The sequence below is a fragment of the Sus scrofa genome, chromosome 1 (genome assembly GCF_054392235.1).
Source record: "Sus scrofa isolate SSC_HxYL_T2T_F1_AM1 chromosome 1, Sscrofa_HxYL_maternal_Yorkshire_Landrace_v2.0, whole genome shotgun sequence".
Lineage (NCBI taxonomy): Eukaryota > Metazoa > Chordata > Mammalia > Artiodactyla > Suidae > Sus > Sus scrofa.
Genome location: NC_139383.1, coordinates 80,040,403 through 80,067,901, shown reverse-complemented (window position 1 = coordinate 80,067,901; position 27,499 = coordinate 80,040,403). Strand labels below are relative to the sequence as shown.

The following is a 27,499-nucleotide window of genomic DNA, read 5'->3' as shown; positions in this document are numbered from 1 at the left end:
TTTGTAACTTATTTGTAATCAAATGCTTAACCTGAATTAATATTTATGATCTTTATTACACCTGTTGTGAATAGTCAGACATTTTTGCTGCAAAAATGTTACTATTTGATTTAAGAATGCTCCCCAGACTCTAGGAGATCACATAATGTATGGCATATGTATCATATTACATTTTTAAAACCTGAAAAAAAATCTGAAATACATCTAGTCCTAAGAACTTTAGATAAAAGAGATTGTATACCTTGGTCGCCAGTTGTCTGATAGCTTCTTTTGATACTTAACCCACTGTGCCACAGTGGCAGTTCCCCTGATAGCTTCTTGAAGAGTGAGCAGTGATGAAAATTTTGCAGATGACTAAATCTTTTTGGTAATTTCTTGACATTGGCAAAGTTTGTTGTATTCAAGGAACCACCTTCAACTAAGTTTTCTGGATACTTGATGAAAATCGGGGTAGTATTTTAAATGCCCAATTTACATTGCTGATCATTTAAAAGAGATGAATGAAATCCACAAGTTTCTAAAACTAAGGAAAGCCATTTTATCTTTATTTAAAAGTGGCTGAAAGGCTACACCTACAGCATATGGAAGTTCCCATGCTGGGGTCGAATCAGAGCTAGAGCTGCCAGCCTATGCCACAGCCACAGCAGCGCCAGATCTGAGCTGCATTTGCAAACTATACCTCAGCTTGGTGGCAATGCTGGGTCCTTAATCCACTGAGCCAGGCCAGGGAATGAACCTGCATCCTCATGTATACTAGTTGGGTTCCCAGTCTGCTGAGCCACAATGGGAATTCCTGGAAATTGTTTTATTACACTACTTGGTGTCAAAAGCAGGAAATATAAGATAATAAATGGTAATGCTTTAAAATACACATCAAAAAATCCTTGTAACAAACATTTTGAAATGTTCACATTGGCTTTTGTACAGCAACTGTATTATGCATGAGTTGATTCTCCATTTTTTCCCAAAATTTCTTAGATAATTTTATTTATTTTGTAATAAAATGAGAGAGGAAAAAAAAAAAAAAACAAAAAACCTGGATGGCTAAGTTCCCATCGTGGCTCAGTGGAAATCAATCTGACTAATATATGTGAGGACTCAGGTTTGATCCCTGGCCTCACTCAGTGGGTTAAGGATCCGGCATTGCCATGAACTGTGGTGTAGATCACAGATGCAGCTTGGATCCCACGTTGTTGTGGCTGTGGTGTAGACTGGCAGCTACATACAGCTCCAATTCAGTCCCTAGCCTGGGAACCTCCATATGCTGCAGATGCGGCCCTAAAAAGACCGAAAAAAAAAAAAAAAAAAAAAAGAAGTGGGTGGTGAGTTCCCATTGTGGCTAAGTGGTAACGAAAAGGACTAGTAACCATGAGGATGCGGGTTCGATCCCTGGCCTCATTCAATGGGTTAAGGATCTGGCATTCCCAGGAACTATGGTGTAGGTCACAGATGTGGCTCGAATTCTGCGTTGCTGTGGCTGTGGTGTAGGCTGGCAGCTGTAGCTCTGATTCGACCCCTAGCCTGGGAACTTTCATAAACCACACGTGTGCCCCCACCTGCAAAAAAAGAGAGGAAAAAAAAAAAAAGTGGATGACTACAAAGCAGCAATGTAGGGAATTTTGAGATGGAATTAAGCAGGTAAAAGTTGGAGAGGATTCTTTTAAATTACATTCTTGAATAATTCTTCATAAACCAAATGGCAGTTATCCATAGCTTGGCTGCCCTTGCTGATGTGTCGTTTAGGTGGTGTGCATGTTCTTGGTGAAACTGGGGCCCCAGGTATCGGGAAAACTTGTTGAAAGATGTGTATGTTCATATAAAATCTGAGGACCTTGTTGATAAAAAATAAGTACTTTGATGAATTATACACATCGTTTCTATGGTCATTTTCTTTAAATTAAAAAAGACCCTAAGCCTTTATTAAAATGTTTGTATTCCATATTATGTCCTTATCAGGCTTCCCCCCTACTATTTGTTTCTAATGACTGTAAGTGTTACTACTTTGCTGGTAGGTACTACTTTCAATTGGCAGAGTTGCCCTGCCTGCTTGAGTTTGAATCTAGATCCTCTACTTGCTAACTGTGTGGTTTGATAGTACTGCCTCAATTGACTGCTTCTCACTGACACCCATTATTATAAAATAGGAACAGTAGTAATAATAGCTGTATCGTAGAGTTGTTGAGAAGGTTAACAGGTAGTACACATGAAGTGCTTGGAATAGCGCCTCCTAGTAAGCTCTCTATGTGTTAATACTGTTAACATCTTTTTTTCAAGCACTCTTGCTGTGAAATTGCAACTGAACTCTCCCTTTTATAAATTATTGTGGTCTTTTGCATTATTAAATTAGTAATGGCTTTTCATTAGATTTTCAGTATGTATATAAGCAAGAGTTTTTGATATTAAGATTAGATATTAGAGGAGTTCCTGTTGTAGTGCAGTGGAAACAAATCTGACCAGGAAACATGAGGTTGCGGGTTCAATCCCTGGCCTCGCTCAGTGGGTTGAAGATCTGGCATTGCCATGGGCTGTGGTGTGGGTTGCAGGCATGGCTCAGATCTGGCGTTGCTGTGGCTCTGGTGTAGGCCAGCAGCAGCGGCTCTGATTGGACCCCTAGCCTGGGAACCTCCATGTGCCTTGGGTACAGCCCTAAAAAAAAAAAAAAAAAACAAGACTAGATATTAAAAGACATTTCACCTTCATGATTCTTGCACAGAGGCAGATGGAAGTTATGTGAAGACAAGAGTTTCTTTATTATTCTTGTGATCTCTTTTGGTAGTGAAAAAAACTTAGAAATACCTTATTTGCATTAACTTAGGTCCTTGATGCTTTGTAACTCTAGTGGGCTTTCCATAGCTAAGAATTCATTGAGACCAAGCTGCTTTTAAGAAACTGTATATATGTGCTGCCACTCTGTAGGCCACAGCTTTATTGCTTGGAAGGTACTTTCCTGAAGTCATAGCCTCTGAATTGTGATAAATGCAGAGGAGTGTCCCCGTGCTTTATTGCATTAAGGAAGATGGCTTTCCCTTTAAATGACCATGTCTATGTTTGAATCGTTTTCAGAGGAGAGCTTGTGTTGAAAATGAAGAGTTAATTAGAGAGGTGTGATATCAACAAAACAAGTAGTAATAGAAACAGTTATGTTATAAAAATGAATGTTCATCCTGGACTATTGTCAAAAATATGGAAGAGAGAAGAACCAAAAGTTTCTGAATTCTTAGTTTCCATTAAACAGAAAAAGGTGTGTGTTTAGGCAGGATCTTGAAAGAATTTTTGATTTAGAAGATGAATTAATGGCATTCTTTATCCCTAGTTTTTGTTATATGAACTTGTCTAAATGATTAACTTCAAACCATTAAAATCAGTTTGTCCTAACAAAATTTTAGAATTCCTTGCTTAAAAACTAGAATTAGTACTGAAAGTGATTTCTAATAAAGACTGTTGTAAAAATCGCCCATTACATTAGAAAGAGAGTGTGTATTTAATTGGTATCCTTGAAATTTGATAAACAAAAATCCAGAATTTTGGTGTTACTTGATTTAAAATCTTACATGTAAGTTTTAAGACCTTGGAATATAAGATGTCATAAAAAGATAGGTTAGGAATTATCACCTTTTTGTTGTTGTTTTTGTCTTTTTAGGGCCGCGCCAGCGGCATATGGAAATTCTCAGGCTAGGGGTTGAATTGGAGCTACAGCTGCCAGTCTACATCACAGCCATGCCATACCCAAGCCTTGTCTGCAACCTACACCACAGCTCATGGCAACACTGGATCCTTAACCCACTGAGCAAAGCCAGGGATTGAACCTGCATCCTTATGGATACTAGTCAGGTTCATTAACCACTGTGCAACTGCAGGAACTCCAGGAGTTATCACTTTCTAATCATGAAGAATGAGACAAAGTATCCTTATTACCTTAAAAAATGTCCTAAATATGCTGTCGTAGCAAAACTTTACTTAAAATCCAAATTTCAGTTGCCAAAATTTCTGTTATTAACTATGATATTGGATATACAGAATATTTTAGCCAGAATAATACCAACTATAAAGATTTTCTGGAATGGAATTTCCTGGCGGCTCAGCCAGTTGAGGATCTGGTGGCTCAGTCGATGCTCTGTGGGTTCTGTCTGTGGCCTGGGGACTTATACATGCTGTGGATGTGCCCCCCCCCCAAAAAAAAAGAATTTCTGGGACACCAGTGAATCATCCCAGAAGCAGTATTTGCTGTAAAATTTTTAGATCATACTGATGAAACTCAGAGGATTTACCTTGAGCATCTGAATTTGCCAATGATTACTAAAAGCAGATATCATTAAGGAACAAAATTTTTTTATAAGTGAGTAAAAAGTATTTTATTTGGGTTGCTCCTAAATAAGAAAGTTTGGTAAACTAAAGATCGGAAAAGCTTGCTTACCTTAATCTGTGAGCAGACATAATGTATTAATGGAGTAATTGGCATGTAAAAATGTGCATAGTATCTTTTTTTTTTTTTGTCTTTTTGCTATTTCTTTGGGCCGCTCCCATGGCATGTGGAGGTTCCCAGGCTAGGGGTCGAATCAGAGCTGTAGCCACCGGCCTACGCCAGAGCCACAGCAACTTGAGATCCGAGCCGTGTCTGCAACCTACACCGCAGCTCACGGCAACACCGGATCCTTAACCCACTGAGCAAGGTCAGGGATCGAACCCGCAACCTCATGGTTCCTAGTCGGATTCGTTAACCACTGCGCCACGACGGGAACTCCGTGCGTAGTATCTTGGTAGAAAACCAATACAGTTTGAAAGTTGTAAAATCTAAAATCCTTATTTAAGATTTTAAATAAAGCTTACTTAGGTGAAAAATGCCTTCTGATGATGAACTGTAAAAATTTAGATAGTTCATGAAGATTCTTTTGTTAGTATTGTTCATTTTGTCTCTTTTCTATTTTAGGTGATATTGGAAATTATTATTATGGACAGGGTCACCCCATGAAACCTCATAGAATCCGCATGACGCATAACTTGCTGCTAAATTATGGCTTATATAGAAAGATGGAAATATATGTGAGTATGCTTTTTGGTAAAATATTCACTGATTTTTTTTTTTTTTTTCTTTAAACTGCTACTTTGAAACTTTGTTTTCAAAGTTAGAGGGCATTTAGTAGATGAAAAGTTACAGAAGAAAACAAACTCCTCTTTTTGTTTTATTCTTCAGAGAAAACTTGAGAGTTTGGGACCTGTGGTCTCTTTTTTTCCCTCTTCCTTCAACCATTTTAAAAAGCAGTTTCCCTCCCCCAGGTTTTCACATATCTGGAAAACAACTCAATTTATCATAGTAAATATTTTTATTACAATAAATATTGACCTGTCTGTGCTTCTGAAGAGTTGACCTGAGGCTGTTACAAAAGAATTAGGTAGAAAATTAATCCTACAGATATTTGTTGGCATAAGGAACATTGTGTTAGTGAGCAAACAAAGTATTGATTTTGTAGAAAAGATACAGTATATATAAACAGATAAGAGATGTAACAGTTCTTATCTATGGGAAGAAAAGAAAGACTTGAAGCAGTTACTAATGTTGTGCATTATATGTGACTTTGTTTCTTTCAAATATAGACATTTGGAGAAGAGTTGGATAAGACCAATCAGGAAGCCTTGTGGAAGAAGTGTCATAAATGAAATTACCCTCCTAGGAACAAGGATCATTAGGATAGTCAAAGGAAGAGAGATTAGAACAGACTATAGAGAATGAATCCATTCTGTCTGAATGAGTCTCATCCTTACTGAAGTTTATTGGTCGTTGATGAAATTGCTGGATATAGAGCAGAAGGTTAATAAAGATAATGTGAGAAAGGAGAGTGTATGAACATGGATTTGTCTTGAGAAGAGTTGACTTATTTCCACTAAAATAAAAGGAGTGACTAATTCATAGTTGGTGTTAGACCTCCCTAATCTTTTTATAGGAATATGAATTATCTTTAGCTATGATTACTGTTTCCTAAAACACACATGTATAAATATAGATTAGCTTTAGAATTTTATCTACTTTGTCCTGACAGACCTAATTCTTTTTCGAGAGTATCGTTAGGGGAAATTGTATACTTTGTATTTGATATAACCAGTTGTAATTCTGCAGTTCTGACATTTATTTTTCTTCACAGAGGCCCCATAAAGCCACTGCTGAAGAAATGACAAAATACCACAGTGATGAATACATCAAATTTCTGCGTTCAATAAGGCCAGATAACATGTCTGAGTATAGTAAGCAGATGCAGAGATGTACGTTTCTGTGTTAAAAATATACATTAGTAGTGATAAGTATAAATGAGTACTTTTAGAAGCTTATAATTAGATTTTTCCAAATCTAGGTATTTTGTCCTGATCTATTTTAATTATTTATTGATTTGAAAAGTCAGTGTAATAACACCAAAACTACTTAAGTAAAACAACCTATCTGAAGCCTATTGGTCCACCAAACTACCAAAGCTATTTGGATGTTCTCTGCTTTGTTTTGGTTCCTTGTTAACTTTGGGATAATGGATATCAGTAGGGAAACCTCACTCTCCAGCTTTTAAAAAAATTGATTGTACTTTAGCCTAAGCCTGGTGAGTATACCTCCTACCTATTTGTGTGCTTTAGTTAATCCGAACTATTCCAGAAAGTTCCAAAAAATAAAACCTGAATTTGCTTCCTGCTGGCAACTATTTACATTGTATTTACAACTGTATACTTACGTTGTATGGGTATGTAAGTAATCTAGAGATGATTTTAATGTATGGGAAGATTGCCACAGGAATATGCAAATACTATATAAAGGATTTGAACATCGTCAGATTTTGGTCCTCAGGGTCCTGGGACCAATCCCCTAAGGATACCAAGGGACAGCTGTACATACTGTCTGTCCATCACTTAGTTTTGTGATATTTGTGAAGCTTTTGATTCTCTTCTACATAGTGTTCTCTTGTAGATAAAAACAGTTTTTATTATTAGAGACTGGTTGGCTTGAAGATGCCCAATGTCATTCTAAAATGACTAGAATGTTATCTTTTGACGCTTGATACTGGAGTTCATTCTCATCAGTGTTTTTATTGTTGGACTTCAGTAATGATTTTTTTAAAAAACAATTTCAGTAATAATTAAGTGTAGTTTCTAAACATCTCATAAATTCATAGAACTTTATGTACATTTCTAGAATAGATTATCTCATTTGATTCAATAAAATGCTATAATATAGATAATATTTGTTGCCTTTTTTTATAAATTTATCTTTTTTTTTTTTTTCCGCTTTTTAGGGCTGCGCTCATGGCATATGGGGGTTCCAAGGCTAGGGGTCCAGTCAGAGCTACAGTTGCCGGCCTGTGCCACAGACACAGCCATGCAGAATCTGAGCTGCGTGTGTGACCTACACCACAGCTCATAGCAATGCTGGATTCTTAACCCACTGAGCAAGGCCAGGGATTGGACCTGCAACCTCATGGTTCCTAATCAGATTTGTTTCCACTGTGCCACAAGGGGAACACCTGTTTCTGTTTTTTCAGTGGGTATTTAGGCTTAGATAAAGAAGTCATGGGTAACCCTACGGCAAATGAATGAACAGGATTGGTTTAAAATTTATGTAATAGTGAATTGTGTTAAGATTATGACCCTATCTGAGCAGCAAGAGGCTAAAATTTATTCTTTATGGTGTTAATAAATTAAGGGTGTACAAAGCTATATAAAATAATGACCTTTTTTCTTGAAACGGTTAAAAAAGGCAAAGCTATATAAAATAATGACCTTTTTTCTTGAAAAGGTTAAAAAAGGTTTTTCTTGAGGAGAGACTGAAAATGGGTTATAAGCATCTGTGTCTCCTTCAGTCTCAGTAAGGAACTAAGTATGTTGTGTTGTGTATCTCCATGTGTTGTCTCCCCATGCTTCATTTCCCTTCTGTACCTTCTGTATCTTGGCTTCATGAGCTTAGTTAATAATACTTATCATCTTTCAAGATCAACCAAAGCTAACCTTGGACATAGGCAGCCACTTGTATCTTTTTGGTATGGATGTTCTGAGTACTTATGTTTTAAAGAACGTAAACCATAACGCTGTTGAAGTTATTTGTTTAAACTTCTTAGTCTTGATTAATGTATAGCTGTGTATATAGGGAGAGATGCCTAGAAATTTTAAGCCTATGGATTTTTGGGGTTTTGGGGTTTTTGTTTTGTGTGTTCCCTGCCCCAGCACCTTGCGCCCATGGCATGCAGAAGTTCCCAGACCAGCAATTGAACCCAAATCCCAGCAGTGACAATGCTGAATCCTAAACAGAATAACACCAAATATCTTTTATATTTTAATAGCTATGATTTCTTGTTAATAAGCCAGATAGATGCCACAAATAATCTTGCTAAGAATTGGTGGTGATATTTCACACATAGTACTTGGATAAAATTGGATAAAAATTGGATAAAATTGCCTTGGATAAAATTGCAAACTTCAGATTACTACTATGATGTGTATGTTTTATGACTGTATCAAACAAAAATATTTGTAGGAAATAGTTTTTGTAAGAAAAGACTTTCATTAATTCACAGAATGGATTGAAATTAATGAAATCCATCTTCCACAGTTAATGTTGGAGAGGATTGTCCAGTCTTTGATGGACTCTTTGAATTTTGTCAGCTTTCAACTGGTGGCTCAGTTGGTAAGTGTCCTGATTCGATCAAATTTAAAAGTTGATTTAAACTTGGAATGTATCTTTTGGTTTAAAACAAGTTTTAATAGTGGTAGATTTTAATAACAAGTAGAAATATTCATGGTAGAGTACAGTAATCTTTAAACCCTCGTCCCTCCGTGTTTTATGATCATAATGGCTCAAACTTTTTTGAAATTTTCAGTTTTTTTACTTGCATTTTCACTTAGGCTTCTTTTTTCCTCTCTTTCTTCTAGCTGCCATTGTCACTACCACTTTCCACCTACATGCTCTTACTTAATCAGATCACAGCTATGGGAGAATAGTTAATCTGAAGAAACTCTTAGTGCACTAGACAGTAATCCTTACCTTCTACGATTTTGTACTCTTTTACTTATACATGGCATGGGGCTTTTATCTAGTTATACTAATTTTTTATTTTAAACATTTAAAAAGTCTCACCTGTCTTGTTTGTTAGCTGGGGCTGTGAAGTTAAACCGACAACAAACTGATATGGCTGTTAACTGGGCTGGAGGATTACACCATGCTAAGAAATCAGAAGCATCAGGATTCTGTTATGTTAATGATATTGTGCTTGCCATCCTTGAGTTACTAAAGTAAGTTAATTTGTGTTGCTATTTTTCCTATGAAAAAATGTTTCAATTAAAACTAAAAATCTATGGCTTTAAGAAAAAGTAGACATTAATTTGAAATAGTTAATTGTTATTGTCTATGGATTCATTCCAACCATTGTAGAAGTACAGGAAATTCGCCCAGTCCTTGGATTATGAAGAATGAGAAGTGCCTATCAATATCTGAGACTCCATTAAGTACCTTTTTAAAAAATACTAGGAGTTCCTGTCGTGGCTCAGTGGTCAGCAAATCCAACTAGGAACCATGAAGTTGTGAGTTCAATCCCTGGCCTCGCTCAGTGGATTAAGGATCCAGTGTTGCCATGAGCTGTGGTGTAGGTCACAGACATGGTGTGGCTCTGGCATTGCTGTGGCTGTGGTGTAGGCCGGCGGCTACAGCTCCGATTGGACCCTTAGCCTGGGAACCTCCATGTGCCGTGGGTACAGCCCTAGAAAAAGACCAAAAAAAAAAAAAAAAAAAAAAAAAATTAGAAATAGTTGGCAATTTAGATTTGAGTTATAGCTGTAATTAGTGAAAAAATTTTTATAAATTTAACTTTTGAAGGCAAAAATATGAAACCAGTATTAAAGGAATTTGTTTACCTATTGAGACTAGCTTACTGCCTAGCTTCCACTTAGAAGGGAGCTGTGTTCTCTACAAATGGAGATAATTATCTCTAAGTTGCTAAAGGAGTTTTAAAGTTATCTTTGACTGCAGTTAGAGTGAAATCTGTAAGGGTATTTTTGATTTTGGAGATTCACAAAGTTAGATTTTATTTTTTTACCATCATTAGTTGTTAGCATATTCTACTTCACATTGTAACAAGTTAGTGTTTTCTTGACTTTGAAAGTGTTCTTGCCTGAAATTATTCTATGTATATTATTTACAGAGGTTAATTTTTCAGCCACTTAAAATTTGGTATTGGGGAGTTCCCATCATGGCTTAGTGGAAACAAATCTGACTAGCATCCATGAGGACGAAGGTTCAATCCCTGGCCTTGCTTAGTGGTTGGGGATCTGGCATTGCCATGAGCTGTGGACCTGACTCGGATCCTACGTTGCTATGGCTGTGGTGTGAGCTGGGAGCTAACAGGTCTGATTCCACCACTAGCCTGGGAACCTCCTTATGCTGCAGGTGTGGCCCTAAAAAGACAAAAGATAAAAAAAAAAAATTGATATTGACTCCTTCAGTAAACACCTGAGCTGTGTCAGTTGATTAATTGAAAGCCAAGGAAAACCATGTGAAATCATTTGCCTTGTTTTTTAATTCAGTATTGATGTTGGTGCCAGTATTGATGTTTAATTCATCTCTGAGAAGCAGTTCTTGCCCACATACTAATAATCTTAACAAGTCCAGTTTAGTTTCTCTGGACACATTTCTTCAAATGGTGTAAACATGATTAATTAATTGACAGTTTATAAACACTTACTTTGGTTATGCTTTGTTTTTATTTTTGTGAAAAATTCTATGTTGAGACGTTGGTTTTTATTTCCTAAGTTTTTTGAATGTTGCTTTCCTGCAAGTTGAGGATATGCTTATGAGTGCTTAGTCTGGTAATGGCAACTTAATATATTCTTTTAACATGGCCATGATATCATTGTAAAATCAACACAGTGCTCTGCCATCTAACTCTGTAATAATCCTGGCTTTATTATGCCTTGAAAGGATGATACGTGAAGTTCACTTTCCTTCTTTCTTGTTTTGACATGGATATGCACTGGTTGTAGGATGTTCAGTATGGTAATACAGGTGGCTCTTAAAGTGCATCTGAATTATATAACTGCATTACTGAGATTTATAGTGCTCCGACCAGCACCATGAAGTGAGGAGAGTATCAGTTGTGGTTTCTGTCACAGCTCTTCTTCAGCTGAAATGAAACAGGAGCTATAGACAGTACTTGAACCAAGCGTGGCCATGTTTCAGTAACTCTGCTTCTGAACATTGAAATTTTAATTTCATTTAGTTGTCATGTCACAGACTTCTTGTTTTAATTTTATGTTTCAGCCATGTAAAGAAATGTTAAAATTATTCTTATCTCAAAGGCTGTGCAAAAGGAAACCATTGTCCAGATTTGGTCTATGAACTATAGATTGTGAAATCCTATCTTTTAATGCTGAAGATTTACAAGAGAGGTGTTTTAAAGTAACAGTCTTAAGCTATAACCTTCAGTTATTAGGAGTTCCCTTGTGTCACAGTAGTTTAAGAATCTGGCATGATCATTGCAGCAGCTTGGGTCATTGCTGCGGCACGGGTTGCATCCCTGGACTGGGATCTTTTACATGCTATGGGCGTGGCTCAAAGAAAGGTGTAAGTTATTACTATATAGAAACATATACTATATTATTACATATTATGTTATTATAATAGTTAAAATTATATTATTATAAACCAGTTATTAATATATAGAAACATGTACTATACATTTTCTCACTTAGATTGGGTGTAAAGGGAAGATTAAAGCAGCTTGGGTCACTGCTGTGGCACGGGTTGGATCCTTGGGCTGGGATCTTCTACATGCTGTGGGCATGGCTCAAAGAAAGGTGTAAGTTATTACTATATAGAAACATATACTACATTATTATATATTATGTTACTGTAATAGTTATAATTATATTATTAATAACTTCAGTTAGTAATATATAGAAATATGTACTATACGTTTTCTCACTTAGATTGGGTGTAAAGGGAAGATTAAAGTTCCAAGACTCAAACTGTAACTTCAGGATGGTCTCTTTGAATGGTGTCTTAGACTGAAAGTGAAGAAAAAGGATTAAACATTCTGGAATGCGGGAGCTCAAATATAGGTTTCTTAAATCCATGGTGGTTCTTTCTTTCCATCTTTAAACCTTTTTGGAAACTTACTTATGGCTTTGTTTTCAGGTATCATCAGAGAGTCTTATATATTGATATTGATATCCATCATGGTGATGGTGTTGAAGAAGCTTTTTATACAACAGATCGTGTAATGACTGTATCATTCCATAAATATGGGGAATACTTTCCTGGAACAGGAGACTTGAGGGTAAGACTGAGTTCTGTTTGAATATATGCTAGGAAATTAACCTAGGAGGTTAGTAATCCTACAAATCCTTCAAATCGTTAATTTGAAGCTTTTATGAAGAAGTAAGTCATTTTAAATGCTGTAACATCTGTTAGAATTCACTTTTGCTGATGATAAGCAAAAATTTAATGGGAACTTAAAGGACTTTGTTTTACTGAGCTCTATTCTTTGAGTGCATAAATATTTTTGAACATCCACAAAGCAGGAAGGCAGTTTTCTTGGTGTTTAGTTTGAACCTTCAAAACCTACTTGATGGTAACCTGTATTGCTGTTGAATATATAAAGATTGTGGAAAAAATAATTGATGGAGTCTTTTAAGGTTCTGTGTACTTCCTCCCTTTATGATTGGTTTTTATTTAATTGAACTAATTTTGATCTCTTCTGTCCTTTGGATTCTGAAATTTGTAATGTGTGTATATATAAATACACATAGACACACATATACTCTGCCTTTGGGGAGAGAAAGTATCATATCTTATCCTGCTTGCCTGTTACATTAAATGCATTTATTTCTATTATCTTTCTGTTAACCTTCTTTCATATGGTGCTCTTGAAGGTTATTTTTTGTCTCTCCAGAGGTTTTAGTTTTTGTTTTTTGAACCAAACTACAAGCATGTTGAAGTATGACTCTTCATTATTTGACCACAAGATGGTGCTCCTTCCGTAAGAGTTGAGATGTAGAAACCTATTTTTACTTCTAAGTGGGTAGGGAGTCATTTGTATCTAACCATTGCATTCTGGTGGGAATTAAGCAAAAAGCTTTCACAGCCTTAAGCTTAAAGAAAGGTAGTGTCTTTGCAGTATAATTCTAATTAATCTGGAAGTGGCAAATGGAGGCTTCTGTCTTAATTTCTGACAGTGTGCTTATAGTTGTTGGAAGTTGCTGGAGAATATTGGAGAATGTGTTTTTAAAAGATTAGGAATGACATTAAACATCTCTTTTCTTAAGATTTTATACTCCCTGTGTGAAACATCAGTTTTTTTCCTGTGGATATTATAAAGGTGTCCCCCGAATTTAGGAAAGTAAAATCAATTGTTACATTATATGTGTAGTTATGTTGGAACTTATATGAAACTCAAGTGTAATTTAATAAACATTACCTTTTCTATTAGACAATTCATTCTAAATGAGAAAAGAAGACTAGCCTGAGCTTCAGTCATTATTAAAACTGTGCTGAGTAGAAGAAAAAACCCAAAGGTGTGATAAAGAAGCAGTTGTGGAATAAGAAATGGAAGTGATAAAACTTGGCAAAGGCCACAGCTCTGAGTTACCACCCTTAGCTGAAGTGAGAAATGCTGACCAACTTTATTCTGAAATCATAGTGTCAATGTACATTCCAACTGTGTTTTCAGTGCAGAAGCCAAGGGATTCACAATTTCTTAGTTTGCCCACATTTGTATAATTTGTATTTAGTTACATATATATGTAGATTTTTTAAGAACAGTTGTAGGTTTGTAATTCCATGCTTTTTCTTCATTGAAAGTTGGAATAGGGAGTTCCTGTCGTGGTGCAGTGGAAACAAATCTGACTAGGAACCATGAGGTTGCAGGTTCAATCCCTGGCCTCATTCAGTGGGTTAAGGATCCCGTGTTGCTGTGAGCTGTGGTGTACATCACAGACGTGGCTCGGATCTGGCATTGCTGTGGCTGTGGTATAGGCCGGCAGCTGTAGCTCTGATTGGACCCCTAGCCTGGGAACCTCCATGTGCTGCAGGTGCAGCCCTTTTAAAAAAGACGAAAAAAAAAAAGAAAATTGGATCATAGTAACTATTATATTGAAAGGAAAACTGTGCTTTTTTAAAAAATGGATTCAAGCTGAGGTCGTTCCATGAGAGACCAGAAAAGAACTTGTATTTGTTTTCGTAATCCTGAAGATTCATCTATATTGAGGCATTATAGAGTTGACCTTTGAAAAACAAGATCAAGGTGGTGACTCCCAGGTACTCAGGAATCTGCATATAACTGTGAACCCCCCCAAAGCATACATACTAATAGCCTACTGTAGATTGGAAGCCTTCTTGATAACATAACATAGTCAGTTAACACGTTTTGTATATCTATATCTACCTGTATGTTATGCATTCATGACATGACTAGCTTTTCCTTATTTTTTTTTTTTTTTTAAAACCACTATTCCCCTAACCCTGGTGTTCAGGGGTCACCTGTTTATGGGTATATATCTATATAAACATATACATACATAGATACACATGTGCATGGCATAATATAAATAAAATAAGCATATGTCATATATGTATATACATATTTTAAGTGTATTGTGTAGCTGGAACCCAGCTCGTGCAGGGTTCTTTGGCTCTGAGTTTATATTCCCTACCGTTTTGCTCATGAAGTTGTCTTGTATGTTTTATGACAAATTTCTTGGATTGGTATAATATTTAACTTTGAATTGCCTTTAACTGTGTTAAATTTCTTTTCTCTCCAGAATAATCATTACAGATTAATTGGATTTGGGTCTTTACAGCTTTATAAGCAATCCATAAATGTTGAAATATGTACTTATTCTGTATTATTTCCTTTCTTAACCTACAAGGTGAATTTAGAATTGGGCTTTAAAGTCAATAAATTAATTAATTAATAAGAAGGAGTTGCCATCATGGCTCAGTGGTTAACGAAACTGACTAGCATCCATGAGGATGCGGGTTTGATTCCTGGCCTCCCTCAGTGGGTTAAGGATCAGGTGTTGCTATGAGCTGTGTGTAGGTTGCCAACACAGCTTGGATCCCGCGTGGCTGTGGTGTGGGCCAGCAGCTATAGCTCCGATTCGACTCCTAGCCTGGGAACTTCCATGTACTTCAGGTGCGGCACTAAAAAGACAAAAAAAAAAAAAAAAAAAAAAATGGGCCTTGTTACCCAGACCTTTTAATTAAAAAAAAAATATTTTAATAAATATGTCAAACTTTTTATTGTGAAGTATTCTCTAAGATCTATTTAACTCTGTATTTCAGGATATTGGTGCAGGAAAAGGCAAATACTATGCTGTCAATTTTCCAATGAGAGATGGTATAGATGATGAATCATATGGGCAGATATTTAAACCTGTAAGTATTACTATTTTCAGAAACAAAAAGGAATTTTTAAATGTTGTTTAGAGATACTAACATTTATTACCTTGTACATAGATTATCTCAAAAGTGATGGAGATGTATCAACCTAGTGCTGTGGTGTTACAATGTGGTGCTGACTCATTATCTGGTGATAGACTTGGTTGCTTCAATCTGACAGTCAAAGGTAAGCAACCTCTAAGGGGTGATAAGCCCAGAAAAAAGTTTTTTATTCCCGAGAACTTCCCATAAAAATTGTCCTTGTAAATTTTTACCTGCTATTTTAACACGGAACTATATATTTTGTGTTTTTTATGGGTTTTTGCCATGTGTATTTAGATTTTGCCATGTGTATTTGATTTTTATAACTAAAGTTAATTTTGTTTGAATAAATTAGTCTTTTATTTTGTCAAATTTATATATACATTCATACATGAATTTTTTTTTTTTTTTTTTTTTTGTCTTTTTGCCATTTCTTGGGCCGCTCCCATGGTGTATGGAGGTTCCCAGGCTAGGGGGTCAAATCGGAGCTGTAGCTGCCGGCCTATGCCAGAGCCACAGCAATGCAGGATCCAATCTGCGTCTGCAACCCACACCACAGCTCACGGCAACACTGGATCCTTAACCCACTGAGCAAGGCCAGGGATCAAACCCACAACCTCATGGTTCCTAGTTGGATTCGTTAACCGCTGAGCCACAACGGGACCTCCCATACATGAATAGTTTTAACAAGGCTTGTTGCAGTACCAGCTGAGGCAGCTTTCTTTTTTTTAAACTTCTGTTTCTTATTCCAGTTCTATTGAGATATCATTGCAGCACTGTATAAACTTAAAGTGTACACATAATGATTTGGCTTGCAAACAGGAAGTGATTACCATAGTAGGTTTAGTGAACATTGATCATCTTCTATAGATATGTTAAGTAAATAGATTAAAATATATGTATATTTTAATTTTCTTTGTGATGAGAACTCTTAGGATTTACTCTCAACTTTGATTTATAACATACAGTGTTAGTTATTACCATGTTCATTATGTCCCTAATACTTATCTTGTAACTGGAAGTTTGTGCGTTTTGACTGCCTTCATCTAATTTCTCCTCCACCACTTCTTGCCTCTGTTAATCACAAATATGATCTCTTTTTTTATGAGTTTGTTGTTTTGTTTTTTTGTCTTTTTGCCCTTTCTAGGGCCGCTCCCGTGGTGTATGGAGGTTCCCAGGCTAGGGGGTCTAATCGGAGCCTTAGCCACTGGCCTACACCAGAGCCACAGCAACGCAGGATCCTAGCCGCATCTGCAACCTACACCACAGCTCACAGCAACGCCGGATCCCCAACCCACTGGGCAAGGCCAGGGATCGAACCCACAACCTCATGGTTCCTAGTCAGATTGAGCCACGGCAGGAACTCCTTTTGTTTGGTTTTGAAGTATAATTGACCTACAACACTATGTTAGTTCCTGGTCCACAACATAGTGGTTTGATATTTTGATACATTTCAAAATGATCACCATAAGAAGTCTGGTTGTCATCTGTCACCATACAAACATTATGCTATTGATTGTATTCCCCATACTCTGTATTTCATACCTGTGGCTCATTTACTTTGTAGCAGTGTTTATATCTCTTACTCTTCCCCATCTCTTTCTCTCCTCCCCTCTGGAAAACACTTGTTTGTTCTCTATATCTATGACTGTTTTCTATTTAGTTATGTTTGTTCATTATTCGTTTTTCAGATACCACATATTACACTTAGAATAATTTTCAGCATTTTTGTTTGTTACTTTTGGTGCTTACCTTTCTTTAAATAACACGTGAGCTTTATTATTGTTAACTTTTAATTTTAACCTTGTATAATCACTTTCCATTGCTGAAGAAGAGGGATTTAGCTCTTTCACCACTTTGGCCCCAAAGTATGCATACTACCCTTTCAGTATCTCCATTTTTACATTTTTCTGGTATTTATACTAGAATTTTTGTTGTGATATTCATTGTTTATGGCATCATCAACAGCATTAAGCTATGTTTCAACTTAATTTGGTTTTCCTTTTATGTAACTTGTTTTTCCTGCACAGTTTTTTTATTTCCTTAGTTTTCTCTGTACTCATTCATATAACAAGCATTGTCTGCAAACAGTTCATTATGTTGAGATGCATCAAGTATTCTATCCATTTCACTTCTTGAAGAGTAGCCTTCTGACTTGTTCCTGTTTGGGCAAATTTCCTCTGTAGACCTGGTAGAACATAGAGCTGTTCTTTGCATCTGAGTGTTGAAGTCAACATATGATGGAGGTCCAGATCAAAGTAAAGACCGTTACGGAATGAACTGCTAGGGTCTAAGAATAAACCTGAGAACTTATTTAATAAATTCTTTTGTTGTTGTTGTTGTTGTTGTTGCTATTTCTTGGGCTGCTCCCACGGCATATGGAGGTTTCCAGGCTAGGGGTTGAATCGGAGCTGTAGCCACCGGCCTACGCCAGAGCCACAGCAACGCGGGATCCGAGCCGCGTCTGCAACCTACACCACAGCTCACGGCAACGCCGGATCGTTAACCCACTGAGCAAGGGCAGGGACCGAACCCGCAACCTCATGGTTCCTAGTCGGATTCATTAACCACTGCGCCACGACGGGAACTCCTTATTTAATAAATTCTTAAAATTTAGTATGTAAGTTAGTAGTGATTTGTCGTGGATATTGTACCTGATTTTGGAGTTGTTTTCCTTGTGAACTTTTAGATAACAAGTTGAAGATCTGCTTTGAATTTTGTCATAAAATGTGAAGTCAAATCTTTTCCTAAAACTTTGGCCTAAATGGAATTTAATAATTAAGTACAGGTAGTAAGGGCTATTTTATTTAATGCTACGATGGCTCCTATACCAGGTAGCATTAGAATTATATTTATATTTTGCTTGAGTTGGATTGAACAATTTGAAGTTAATTGCTCCTATTCTTGATGTCAATAGTGGACAAATAGCAGTTTCATATTGTTGAACTTAATGTTCCAATAACCATCTGTTTCCTCAAAATGGATATGATCTCAAAATCTACCTAATACACACTTAAAATGTATATTAACATTTTAGGTTTTTTTGTTTAAACTATTTGAAGGTTCTTAATGCCTTTGTACTTAAAAGTAATAGTTTTCATGATTATGTACTGCAGCATTTTACTTTTAACTGTAAGTCTACATTATATTTCAACTGACTGATAGCATTTCACTTGTATAAAAGCATATAAGGATGTTTGCAATCCCAAGTCTTAAACATGAATCCGAGCTTTCTCCACTGCCAGCTTCAATTCGCACTTCTCAGGTCTGCTAAGTCAGTGTACCTCTCATCCTTTCCTTTCTCTTTTCATTTATATTGTTACTGTTGAATGTTCTCCCACTCTTCATTTTTATAGGTTTTAGCCTTTAAAAAATCCCTATTTTTATTTATTTTTTTTATCAGGTTTTAAGATGAAAGAAAAGTAAATGTCTTTTGGTTAGCCAGCAGCTCTCTTTGCTTGGAAGTCTTTTTAAGTTGATATTTTGTTTGTTAAGTCTTTTAAAATACCCAGATGGTTTTCATCTCTTTTAAGAAGTTTGAATTTTTCTATTGCAGTAATAAAAATTGGATTGTGAATCATGTAATGCAACTATTGAAGAATACTTAATGAAAATGCTCACAGTATAGTTAAATGAAGAAAACAAATTAACTCAAAGAATTGAGAGTATTCAGAAAGCTGTCTTTGGATAATAAGAGTTTTAGGTAGTTTTTTCTTTGTATTTTTTGCTTTTTCCAAATATTATTTAACACATCAATGTCTTCTATAATGAAAGGATTTTTTTTCTTACTTTAAACATTGAATTAAATTCCTTAATGATGATAATCCAAGAAGTTACTGGTAACTTGTACTTGGTTATTGAACTAGGTCATCCAAAGGAAATGTTTTATGTTAAGTTTACTTTATATTGATATTTCTACACATAGAAATTAGTTAAAGTTTTTTAAGTTAAGAAAATTATTCATAATACTACTATCTAAAGATAACCTACAATTAGGAGTTCCCGTCATGGCTCAGCAGAAACGAATCTAACTAGTATCCATGAGGACCCAGGTCCAATCCCTGGCCTTGCTCAGTGGGTTAAGGATGTGACATTCCCATGAGCTGTGGTATACGTCACAGACACAGCTTGGATCTGGTGTGACTGTGGCGTAGGCCAGCAGCTATAGCTCTGATTTGACCCCTAGCCTGGGAGCTCTATATGCCATGGGTGCGGCCCTAAAAGAGACTAAATAAATAAATATAACCTACAATTAAACCTGTATAGCCTTAAATAATTCTTCTCTTTATGTCTGTGGAGGAATGTGGTAACAAACCAGTTTAGATTAGATTGTGCTTAATGCTTCATTGTAACCTCATTCCCCAGGTCACCTCACATGAACATAATGTGTTCACATCCCATCAACAAAAATGTTATATTCATTAATCTTAATATAGGTGTATGTTTGACTTTTCTGTCAAGGACACTTGCTAACATAGCCAGTTAGGTCTTACTGTGTTTTGTGTATCATTATGTGAAAGGTGTTTGATAAAGAGCTTTAGGCTACAAATTTACTTGAAATTTTTATATATTATTTGTTTTTTAAATGTTTAAAAAAGCAGTTTTGGTTGAGTAAAAATTTAGTATTTATCTTTTTAAAATTCTTTTTTTCAACTGCTAACAATGTGCAGATGTATCATTACCCAAATCCTCTTTGTCTTAGGTCACGCTAAATGTGTGGAAGTTGTAAAAACTTTCAATTTACCGTTATTAATGCTGGGAGGAGGTGGATACACAATCCGTAATGTTGCTCGATGTTGGACATATGAGACCGCAGTCGCCCTTGATTGTGAGATTCCCAATGGTAAATGTTCTTATTATGATGTCTTTATTGGGTGAACTGTCAGTTTATAGAACTAGATGGTTAGATGATTAGAGTAGATTCAGAAACCATGTAAATAGAAGGTCACTTAATGAGTTCACTTACGTTCACTTTTCAACATTTTCTCTGGAAATATATCACGACTTCAATCTGGATTTTGTGCATGGATTTGTGTGAAAACTGAGCTTTTAATATGTAACCATTCCATTGTTTTTAATAGAATTGCCATATAATGATTACTTTGAGTATTTTGGACCGGACTTCAAGCTGCATATTAGTCCTTCAAACATGACAAACCAGAACACTCCAGAATATATGGAAAAGATAAAGTAAGACATCATTGAATTGATTTGATAAACCCTCATCTTGATATAGCTTTAGGAGCCTTTCGAAGGCCAAGTGCAGTAGGTCATGTTAAGCTTTATATGTAAGGTATTTATCTTTGTCAAAAGCAGTTGAAAACTTTATTGATTTAATTTTATACGATAATGGAGAATGTATGGGATTCATACATTTTCGGAGTTTTCAGAGTTCCCATCATGGCGCAGTAGAAACGAATCCGACTAGAAAACTGAGGTTGCGGGTTCAATCCCTGGCCTCTCTCAGTGGTTTAAGGATCTGGCATTGCTGTGAGCTGTGGTGTAGGTCACAGAGGTGGCTCAGATCCCACATTGCTGTGGCTGTGGTGTAGGCTGGCGGCCACAGCTCTGATTGGACCCTTAGCCTGGGAAAACTCCATATGCGGCCAGTGCATCCCTAAAACAAAACAAAACAAAACAAAATTTACATCTTGTATTAGTCGATATAGATTTTTCTTACTTTCTGGCTAGCTTGCAGCATATGAAAGTTCCAAGCCACGGAACAAATTCAAGCCAGAGTGCACCAATGCTGGATCCTTAACCAGCTGCACCACGGTGGGAACGCCAAGATGGATTTTTAAATTGAAAAGGACACCAAATTTTAAACTTTCTTGCTTTACACGAAAATGAAATTTATCTGTATTGAAACATTTTGATAACGCTTTACCTTAAAGAGTAAAGTGTTAGACATTGTAGTACCCAGGCCTGGGTTTGTGTCCTCTATACCACACAGCAGCTCCGTGACATTTGGCAAGTTAACCTGCCTTTGTGTTTATATTTCCTTCTCCTTAAGATGGGGGGTGAAATAATATATATCATGTAAATTTTAAGGGTTAGTAATATGTAAAGTATCAGTGTTTAGTAAATGATAATATTTTACTTCATAGGTTAAGCTAGATAGAAGAGCCAGTTTTTGCTTAATGTTTCCTCTTACATTTAAAAGGGCCTTGAAAGAAAATAATATTTTCTAATAATTGTACATGTTGTAATTTAGACAGCGTTTATTTGAAAATTTACGCATGTTGCCTCATGCACCTGGTGTCCAAATGCAAGCTATTCCAGAAGATGCAGTTCATGAAGACAGTGGAGATGAAGATGGAGAAGATCCAGACAAGAGAATTTCTAGTAAGATAGTGCCCTTATGTGGGTTCTGTTATATTTTCTGGTTTATTAAAAGATCACTACAAATTGAAGGTTTTTTTTTTGGTGGCCCAAGAACCTCACTGTGGTTCACGTTTCGTGAGTATACTATTACTACTGTCTTTTCTTGCCCTCTTTAATCTTCCATAGATTTAATTTCCACTGTCTCAGAGCCTAATTTGAGTATCAGCAATTTCAGTTTATATAACTACATATATGATCAGAAGTTTCCACAAATGAACCATTTATGTAGAGTGAGTTGAATGACATTGAGCACCTTCTGTTTGATGTTACAGTCTCTAATTTCACTTGCTATGATGTGTAGATTTATAGCATAATTGTGTGGTCTATACTTGGTGTTAACAGTATTTTTTATTTCTCTCTGCTCTGAAATAAAAAGGTTACTTTTTATATGAAGATATCATTCCCACTTCCTATTAGGAAAGCACAATTTTTTTTTTCCTCTTAAGCAGTTTGTTTTGTTTTTTAATGAGGAGTAACTTTGAATTACTCCTGGATTAAAGCTGTATTTTCAGAATTTAGCAAGCCATACATTCAGTTCTTATCTCAAAATCATTAGGCATCTGTTATCCAAATTTTTTTTCTTTATAGGGCTGCACCTGTGGCATATGTAAGTTCCCAGGCTAGGGGTCGAATCAGAGCTGTACCTGAGGCCTACGCCACAGCCACGGCAACACTAGATCAGAGCTGCATCTGCAACCTGTACCACAGCTCACAGCAACATTGGATGCTTAATCCACTGAGCGAGGCCAGAGGTCAAACCTGCATCCTCATGGACACTCTGTCTGGTTCTTAACCCACTGAACTACATCGGGAACTTCTATACTTTTAAATGTTGTAACTGGCTAGTTCATTTGTACAGGAGTGCACTATAACAGTTGTCAGACATTGAGATTGCTTTTGTCAAAACTATATTAAAAATCTTTAATGTATTAGTTCGAGCATCAGACAAACGGATAGCGTGTGATGAAGAATTCTCAGATTCAGAGGACGAAGGGGAAGGAGGCCGTAGAAATGTGGCTGATCATAAGAAAGGAGCAAAGAAAGCTAGAATTGAAGAAGACAAGAAGGAAACAGAGGACAAAAAAGCAGGTAAATGTGTTTTAATTGTAAATTTTTAAAAATGAGCTGCACTGCAGTTGTTACGAGATCCTGAGGTCAATTGCACGGGTATTGGAGAGGGGGTAGGTGTGCCAAGTAGGTGACACCCCCCCCCATGTTATTTAGAGCTAAATGTTATTAGTCACATTTGCTTTTATAATATAGGAAACGATCTCTTCTTAGTGACATAGGCTTAAAATAGTCAACATTGCATTATGATACAGATTGGGTAAGAGAGAGGACAAGGTAGTTTTAGATCCATTTGTAGCCTGTCAGCAAAGCTGAAATCCTAAGAGAGTTTTTAACTACCTGTAAGTTTATTTGATAGGAATAAAACACAAAAGGGCCACATTATCTATCCTTATACCAGTTTCACCATTTTGAAAAGGCTCAGAGAATAGGCTTTGTTCAGAAATTGTTTGAAGGAAACAAAAACTATAGAAAGGAAGGGATTTGGAAGCTGGGCTGGGAGATCATAACTTTCTGATGTCTTAACTTTAAAAATGCTGTCAGTTTATTGAGAAAATAGATGCTTTAGGGCATTGAATTTGCTACCAGAAAGTATTATCTTTTTTCTGAGTTCCCGGAGCACTAATACATACCTTGATCATTTTATTTTATTTTAAGACATCGTAGTATAGCACCTCATGAGGGATTTTATATAGCTCTCTGCTGGATTGACGTGTTCATGGCTAGAGAATACAGTGTCTTAAATCTCTGTATTCTCAGCACCTGGTGCATTTCTTTTTTTGTCTTTTTGCCATTTTCGTGGGCTGCTCCCATGGCATATGGAGATTCCTAGGTTAGGGGTCCATTTGAAGCTGTAGCCGCCAGCCTACACCAGAGCCACAGCAGTGCAGGATCCGAGCCGCGTCTGCAGCCTGCACCACAGCTCACAGCAACGCCAGATCCTTAACCCACTGAGCAGCAAGGCCAGGGATTGAACCTGCAACCTCATGGTTCCTAGTCGGATTCGTTAACCACTGCACCATGACTGGAACTCCGTGGTACATTTCTTGATGGATACCTGATACCAATGTGCAGTAATGGCAGTGAGCACAGGTTTCAGTTGACCTGTTAATTTTGACCATGTAGCTTGTAGAAAACAAGATTCCGGGATAACTGATCCATCCTCCTTTTCCTGTCACATTGAAGTTTTGTGAGTAAGCTGGCTCTTGTGTTCTTTTTCATTAGAGAGTTAGGAATCTGTAGCATATCTGACACATATAGTTCCATTCTTGTTTGTGGATTGACTCCTCTATAGGCTACTGTTCCCTATCTGCCATTTTATAATTTTAACTTCCCAATGTATTACAATGATGGCTCCAGTCTGCTCTTGTGTACTGATTGACATCCAGAAATTCCAGCTATGATTGAGGTAAGGACTTAGCTTTAGCTGTAGGATTTTTCTAGTATTTTTCTTTTCTCTTACTGTCAGTATGTCCTGTCTGGTTATTTTGTTTGTTTTCCTTTTTGGTGTTTCTTCTCATTTTAAAATCTGTCTTTTCTGTGCTTTTTCTTCCAAATGGGAAAATGGGTGCACTAGGGTGCTTTATCTTTCATTGCCGTTCTTGCTGAAAATGAGAGTACCTTTTGATATGGCTTAATGGCCTGGTGGTGGATTAATCTCATAGTATTTTGCTCTTAAATACTTTTGTTGCTGATATTAATTGATATTTGGGTTTTTTTTTTTTAATTTGGTAATGAAATTCTTCTTATAGGGTCTTGCATTTGTTAAAATCTTGCAGTCAGAGGAAAGAAGTATTACCGTAGAAAACATTTTTTAAAATACGTAGTTCAAAACCTGAAGTTAGGGTCACTTCTTCCCCCCCCCCCATCCTATTTGCTCTTGGAGTTTTTTAGATTTGCCTATCCAAAATTAAGCCAGAAGTCAAAACAAATGTCATAAAAACCATACTGCCATGTGTTTGTATTATAATCATTACGTCACAACTTCAGTTCATTTGCTTAGCTAAAGGAAAATTAAATCATGTTTGGGCTAATTTGTTTAAGTAATCTTGAGTGTATAGTATTAGTCCTACTATCTCATTAACTTATTAAAATGATAGTTTTGGTACTTACATAGGGTTAAAAACTAATGGTATGTAAACAGTGGGATTTAGCCTCTGCTGTATCTCTGGGCTCATTTAATTCTACTACCTCTTTCTCATAGTACTCCAGCCACATTGGTCTTTTAGCTCTTCCTTCCAACCTAATTTTTTCTTTCTTTCTTATTATATTTTGTCTTTTTGTCTTTTAAGGGCTGCACCCACAGCAGATAGAGGTTTCCAGGCCAGGGGTTGAATGAGAGCCACAGCTGCCTTGGGTCTGAGTCATGTCTTCGACCTATACCATAGCTCACGGCAACGCCGGATCCTCAACCCACTGAGCAAGGCCAGGGATAGAACCCGAGTCCCCCATGGATTCCAGTCGGGTTTGCTGACCACTGAGCCACGGCGGGAAGTCCCAACTTAATTTTTTCTTTCCTCAAAGTCTATTTTCCTTGTATTTAAGATACTTTTCCCCTTTTCCTACCCAGAAGCTCTTCATTCTTCAGAATACATCTCAAATGTCACTTTCTCCTGGTAACCTTTCCTGGTCTCCCACAGTGCCCTGCAGTGTCTGTGGCTGAAGTTCATGGTTCATGCACTTCCTGACTGTAACTCTGATCCCATAGAAGACCACTTGGAAAGGCAGGAGTACAAAGTACACATTGAACCTCTGTCATTTTGGCACAGCCTGTCACACAAAGCTTATTTACTTATTGAATCCATGAACAGTACAATTGTATATGACAGTTTTTTATATTTTAAGTAAGATATATTTTAAAATATATGTATTTTATATTTCGAAGTAGGTGTTAATCTCTTCCCAATTTTTTTGTTTTTAGATGTTAAGGAAGAAGATAAATCCAAGGACAATAGTGGTGAAAAAACAGATACCAAAGGGTAAGGTATATTCCTTACCTAGTAATTTTTATATACTATAAAAATAATTAACACATTTACCAGGGTTGGGGGGTATACATGTATTTTGAGAAATGTTGAACTGAACCTGGGAACATCATTAAGTTGTTATGAGATGCTCTGAATTTTAGTCTGTAATGTTGCATAAGACAATATAGATTACCTTAATCATTCTTTTGTATGTCATCTACTTGCTTATTTTTCATTTATGTAGCTTGACTACAATAATCAGTATTGTAACTTAATATGGATCAGTTTATCTGAGACTTTTTTTTTTGCTATTTACTTTTACATGGGCACTCCTGAACCTTTGTGGTGCTTTTTATTCTTATATACACAATTTTTTTAGTGTCGCGAGACAGGTAAATTTAAGAAGCACTTGGCTAGCATAACATAATTTAAAAAAAGAACCAAAATTGAGTTTTATTGTCAGAAAGCATGTAATACATGCTTAATAATTTTGTACTAGTCTTTATATCCTGTAAAGTAGGAGTAGATTGTAAAATCACTAGAAAGATCCAGGCAGTCAGTACTCCAAAAACACTCAGGCACTATCAGCTTGTTTTTGTCATGAGCCCATAGTCCTGGTCAGTGCATTTAAACTGAGATTGTACCATTATTAATATTTCATGATGCTTCTTTTAACAGAGCCAAATCAGAACAGCTCAGCAACCCTTGAATTTGAGAGTTTCACCAATTTCAGAAACCACAAAAAAGTGAGAAAATATTGGGAAGAAAAATGTTTTCTTTTTGAAGACATCTGGCTTCGTTTTATACTACTTTGGCATGGACTGTATTTATTTTCAAAATTGCTTTTTTTGTTTTTGTTTTTCTTGGCAAGTTTTATTGTGAGTTTTCTAATTATGAAGCAAAATTTCTTTTCTCCACCATGCTTTATGTGATAGTATTTAAAATTGATGTGCATTATTATGTCAAAAACCTGATCTATTAAAGAAGTAATTGGCCTTTCTGAGCTGATTTTTCCATCTTTTGTAATTATCTTTATTAAAAAATTGTACTTGGATTGTCTTTTGTCTGTTTATTACAACATGGAGTCTTTTCTCATAAGCTAGTGACATGATCTTTTCTTTAGAAATAGAATACACTATAGGTGAACGATACTGATTACAGCTTCAAAAACATGCAACATCGTTTCTTCAGCAAAGAGTATTTTCCATATTGTTATTTCTTAGTATCATAGGAGTTGTGCCGTCTTGTCCTTTATAGGTTAACTGGTTAATATTGAAGATTGATATCTCATTATCATAATTTATCTCTGAAATTAATGATACAAGCTATGCAATTGAGATATAGGAGTTATCTTTGAGCTGAACCAAAGAGTCAAAAAATTGAAAATGGAAATTGAGTTGAAAAAAGAAATCTATAATCAGAGGAGGAAACTAGCTATACGTGACTTTTGCCATCCCTACGTATATACCAAGTAGACAAGGAGTTGTATGGTTGTATTTGATCAGAGGAACCTTTCTGTATTTATAGTAAGTCTAAAATAAAAACCTGCTGCTTGGAGAAAACCTGGTTCTTCTACTGCATTCTCATGATATTTGGGTTCCATTATTACACCCAGGTTTTCAAACCAAGGGAATAAACACTC

General features: G+C 36.2%; 1 protein-coding gene across 1 annotated transcript in view; it reads left to right on the top strand.

Annotated features, from left to right (window-relative positions):
- The window catches only part of HDAC2 (histone deacetylase 2), a 33,867-nt gene extending 6,956 nt beyond the window's left edge, over positions 1-26,911 (top strand). Inside the window, exons 2-14 of the mRNA XM_001925318.7 lie at positions 4,928-5,040; positions 6,138-6,255; positions 8,579-8,653; positions 9,120-9,258; positions 12,155-12,296; positions 15,302-15,394; positions 15,476-15,584; positions 20,142-20,282; positions 20,521-20,629; positions 21,654-21,784; positions 22,757-22,912; positions 25,812-25,869; positions 26,536-26,911. Coding sequence (XP_001925353.2) covers positions 4,928-5,040; positions 6,138-6,255; positions 8,579-8,653; positions 9,120-9,258; positions 12,155-12,296; positions 15,302-15,394; positions 15,476-15,584; positions 20,142-20,282; positions 20,521-20,629; positions 21,654-21,784; positions 22,757-22,912; positions 25,812-25,869; positions 26,536-26,566 — 1,415 coding nt within the window. The 3' untranslated portion in view covers positions 26,567-26,911. The remainder of the gene's footprint in view (positions 1-4,927; positions 5,041-6,137; positions 6,256-8,578; positions 8,654-9,119; positions 9,259-12,154; positions 12,297-15,301; positions 15,395-15,475; positions 15,585-20,141; positions 20,283-20,520; positions 20,630-21,653; positions 21,785-22,756; positions 22,913-25,811; positions 25,870-26,535) is intronic.
- The last annotated feature ends 588 nt before the right edge of the window (positions 26,912-27,499 follow it).